The 5,000-nt window shown below is 40.3% G+C and overlaps 1 protein-coding gene across 8 annotated transcripts in view; it reads left to right on the top strand.

Annotated features, from left to right (window-relative positions):
• The first annotated feature begins 173 nt into the window (after positions 1 to 173).
• Positions 174 to 5,000, top strand: part of LOC135114079 (protogenin B-like) — a 45,621-nt gene continuing 40,794 nt past the window's right edge. For 3 of the 8 annotated variants that reach the window (XM_064029759.1, XM_064029760.1, XM_064029767.1), the window contains exon 1: positions 182 to 550. In XM_064029759.1, coding sequence (XP_063885829.1) covers positions 311 to 550 — 240 coding nt within the window. In that variant the 5' untranslated portion in view covers positions 182 to 310. Of the gene's footprint in view, positions 551 to 5,000 lie in introns of all 8 variants that reach the window. The other 5 variants (XM_064029761.1, XM_064029765.1, XM_064029766.1 and 2 more) reach the window with 5 other exon arrangements.

Here is a 5,000-nt window from a genome sequence, read left to right on the forward strand (position 1 = left end):
CTACTGTAGCAAGTGAAAAATCTTATAAGCAAGGATGCAGTCTTTCTCAATAAAGTTTGGTTGAATTTTACTTTTTATTTCATCTTGTATTCCTGTTAAGTGTGGCAGAAGGGTTCGTCTTGACTACACACTTCTCTCACAAAACACCCTTGGTGGACACTCGGCGTCTTGGATCACTTATCGCTCAGGTGCTCACTTGGAAATAATTTTTCCTGACGCTGCTGTCTTTCACAAGTGTCAGCAAGCTTTTGTGTGTGTCAGCGTACTGTGTCAGCCCCTTACCTTCCTTCGTTATGTGCATGTGTGGCAAATGACACGTCTTAACATTCTTTTCTTCTCCTCTTTTGCAGAGCTCAACTCCCTGGGCCTGGGCTTCGAGGTGCTCCCGCCAATGTGCACCATCACAATGAAAGAACAAAACACGACCATTCCCTGCAAACCAATCGAGACTGAGCACGGAGTGGCTAATGTTACATGGGTCAAAGAAACAAATAATGTCGATGACGCCCGCCGCTACGTGCTGCCCAATGGGACGCTCTTCATCAGTAATGTAAGTCCCCTGCTCCACACGCGCCTCTGTTACTTCACTTCCCTGGCGTTCACTAGTATACAATCGTGGTCAGAAGCCAAGTAACCTGCCATACTTACTCCCACTACATTCAGCGTTTATGTTCAGTGATAAGTCCTCTGAGCTGCGAGTATATCAGTTGTCAGGTTTCGTAAGGTGACTGTCAGATCAGAGGACGTAAGATTGAGAAAAACGCTATTTACAGAGGAAATGAGTGTGGTTTGTTACTTAACTATTGACCATGACAACCAGCTAATTACTGGAATCTCTCTCTCCCCTCCAGAAGGAAAACTAGTTTCCTCCATTATATTCTCCATACCTCTAATTATATTTGATATTTCCTCATTCTCTTCAATGAGGAAACTACTTTTTTTATGTTTGGTCCTCGCTTTCTTCTTTGTACGTCTTCTCAATACTTAAGGCACAATATTATGTTTGCCTCGCTACTCTATTTTCCATTCCTTCATGCTCTTCAGTATATATTACTCTGCTCTCTAAAATTTGGAAAGATTAGTATATTTTTATCTTAAATTTCTTATTCCGTTCCTTCTGCCACTGATCTGGTTAACCGTCACAAAAACCTTATACAGCATTATGCAGTGCGCCTCTATATAACTACTACTCAGCCACTTCATCACCTGAGGCTGTACTCTTCTCTGTTCCCACGGAATGATTATTTGCGCGTGAGACTTCCGCCTTTGCGCCCTGGACTGTATGGTAATTGTGCCCCATGCTGATCCTCAAGTTATTGGAAAGGCTTTGCCCTCTTTTCAACACACACACACACACACACACACACACACACAGAGAGAGAGAGAGAGAGAGAGAGAGAGAGAGAGAGAGAGAGAGAGAGAGAGAGAGAGAGAGAGAGAGAGAGAGAGAGAGAGAGAGAGAGAGAGAGAGAGAGAGAGGTAAGGATATCTAAAGGTGTTATTTACAATTTCATACTCCTCTCATAACTTCTGGGATAAATCAAACACTATATCTAAAAATTTTAATGTTTTATTTTCTATCTCTTTTCAACACAGGTGCCGCACAATCTTTCGAATTCCTAAAACTGTAATTTCTTCTCAAACTCTTAGCAAAAATTCAACTTTCCGTGATTTTTTTCCTCCTTCTTCCTCCTGGGCCTTAATTCTTATAGCTTCCAGTTCTTCCTAATGAAGTCTTATCGCCAGCCTCTGACCTCCAACCTTAAAAGGCTTCTGGTTTCAGTAAAGCCCCGCCTAACTTCAGGAATTATCTTTTCATAGGCTGATGTTTTCGATTTTTGTCCAGGAGGGTGTGGCAGTAGTCAAATTGTGCCACAGAACACAGTCCTTGCACTCTAATTGCCAGATGTAAAAGAACATTAAGAGCAGCGTTACACGGGGAATCTCTTAAGCATTTTCTGATTTTCTTGTTTTCCTTTTCATTACAAGTATTGACGCAGTACAAGTTGGGTGACTGTATTTTTTTCTCACTTGTCATCAGCATATCTGAAATTATTGTTATCGTTTTTGGTGTTTCTAAAGATGCCCGTATAACGTGTGTGTGTGTGTGTGTGTACTGTTGCTCCGGCAGAGTTTTGGTAAACATGAGGTGCGAGATGCGCTCCTGGTACAAATATTCCTCCTCTTTCGCTTTCCTAATAATCATGGGCAGCTGGCGATGGTTTTCTCTAATAGCCATTGCCTGCTGAATACAAAATCACACGGATATAATTGGAAGTAATTGCGCATTGGAAGTCGATGAGGTTGTCCTAATACTGACGTGAACAGACTCTTAGGTTAGGGCGTATCTGTGAATTCCTTCCTGCATAAGTACTGGTGACTTTTGTGTTTTCTCGTGGATTTGTCTCCCCTTCATTATCAGTGCGCGGAAGCAACACAGACCCTGTTTTCGCTCAGAGGTAAAGAAAACGAATGAACACAGCTTAGCGTAATGCTGCTAATTGATGTCCCTGCCTTGATTTGCAATATCTCATCCACATCCACTGCCTCGTGTTTGTCTCCGGCCGTTGGGCAGCAAAGGGAGGAGCGGTGACCTGCCCCCGTGTACCTGGAAACCTCACCGTCATACAGGAAACGCACGCGCACAAACAAAATGGTTTCTTTGTTCGCTAGCACGCACACACTTATGCACGCACACAGATCTAAACGTAAGCACATACACACATACACACTCACACACACACACACACTCTCTCTCTCTCTCTCTCTCTCTCTCTCTCTCTCTCTCTCTCTCTCTCTCTCTCTCTCTCTCTCTCTCTCTCTCTCTCTTAAAACATCAAAATTTTCACTAGATAATAACAAATAAAGATGCGAATTAAATTGATCAGTCTTTTTATCTTTTTTATATCAAAATTAGTAGTCTCAGTTTGATTAAGGTGATATTTTAATTAAGACGCTGTATCCGCCACCTAGCAAGTTTTTATATCCTTTCATAATGCCTTCGAACTTGTGCGATATTTCATTATCTTCTTAAGTTTCAGCACCGCAGCCTTTGAAAGCTAATGGGACACGAAAAGGGGAACAAAGGGAGTCACTGATTTTGGAACGTTGTGAAGGAGTGTTCGATAGAGAAGAAAATTTATTATATGGCGGAGTATTGACCTGAGGATCTTTTACACTCAGCTATTTAAATGCAGATGAATGGAAAGTAAACTGTATGGGTTAGAATATGCGTACCTTTTTATATAGGACTGGTCAAGGTATTAAAGTGACGAGCAGTTAGCGTGGTTCCAGAGGTGTGTGTCATGAACAGCTTATGTATATGTGAACACTAAACATTTTCTATTAACTTTTTATCGATCTTCTTGTGCTTCTTTTCTTGTTCTTCATGTTCTTGTTCTTGGTCCTCTTCTTTTTTTTTCCTCCTCCTCCTCCTCCTCCTCCTCCTCCTCCTCCTCCTCCTCCTCCTCCTCCTCCTCCTCCTCCTCCTCCTCCTCCTCCTTGCTTTACCTTTCTTCCTTTAGTTGCACGAATGCTTACTGCACTCACCTGTACAAAATATTGTTCCGTGTTACTACTGTGTCTGTCTTTATTGTAATCCCCCCTCGCTCCACTCTCTCTCTCTCTCTCTCTCTCTCTCTCTCTCTCTCTCTCTCTCTCTCTCTCTCTCTCTCTCTCTCTCTCTCTCTCTCTCTCTCTCTCGTGTTGATAGTAATAACTCTGCCGTTTTTATTATTATGCTAAGTTTTATTCTTTAATAATGGTGTAATCTGCAAAGAGTGTTTCATCCTGTTTTCCTCTTTTCATTACTGGAGGTGGGCTGTAGTAAATTCCTGTGTTTTGCAATGCAGTCTTCCTCATTTTAACCTTGATAAATGTACAGCTGGAGAAGGAGAGGATTATATGATATGTTTAGGTTTTTTAACTATTAAAGAAATTTGTTAATCATTTGGTGTCAGGTGTGCATTAAGGTTATGAATAAAAGAAAAATCCATTGCCCAGTGTATGCCATGAACATGTAATAGTGAAAGTAACACAAAGGGACACAAGTGAAAAAAAAAAAAAAAAAACGCAGCAGCAAACATTTTGGTCCAGAGAAATCTATTTGTGATAAGCTCCTCTTTTTAATATAACTAAGAGATAGTGAAGGACTGCAAAGGCATGCTCTAAAAAGTGTAATTTTATCTGTGAAGAATGGAAAAGAAGGCAGTCGTTTCATTAGTTATTTTTTTTCTTTTTCACTGACTTTCTAAGAATATATAAGTTTATGAGATTGTGCTCACATATATCTTAATTTCACTTTTATTTCACTAAATTTTCCTGTTGCTTCGAGTTACCTGATGGGGATGTGCGTATGATAACGAGTGTGATGACTAGTTAAGCTATTTGTCTTGTCTATCGTCAGATATGTAAAATATGATATTGTTCATTATGTCTGCAAATGAGCCATTTATGGTTTGGCAGACTAGGCCAGTTATTTGTTGTGTGTATTCTTTATAAATGTAATATTATGGCAATAAATCAAATCAAATCAAATCAAATCAAATCAGCTTCATAACGGTGGACGTGTTCCCTGATTCCCTCTCTTGTTTGATACGAGTAGCTCTGATGGACGTTTGATTACACAGTTGCTACCAAAACACAGCTGCTGTCACATGTTTTCCGAGCACAGAATTGTTCACAAAATTTTCCCCCACAACTCTTTGCTGCAAAAGTTGACGATATCTAATTATTTTGATAACCACGGAAAATTGGAACACTGTGGTTATTTTTCTCACGGTTTTGGTGGGGTGAATTATGCCAAAAAGTATGAGTGCCTTTTTTTTTATGTGTGTGTGTGTGTGTGTGTGTGTGTGTGTGTGTGTGTGTGTGTGTGTTTGTGTTTGAGACAGAGGTGCTTGATGTTAACATTTTTCTTTTTCTTTTTTAACTCTAAATAAATACTATCAGTTAACATGAAAGTGACAAACGCTGCAGACTGTCTCTTGTGCTGACGGAAC

Source organism: Scylla paramamosain, chromosome 27, assembly GCF_035594125.1.
Source record: "Scylla paramamosain isolate STU-SP2022 chromosome 27, ASM3559412v1, whole genome shotgun sequence".
Classification (NCBI taxonomy): Eukaryota; Metazoa; Arthropoda; class Malacostraca; order Decapoda; family Portunidae; genus Scylla; species Scylla paramamosain.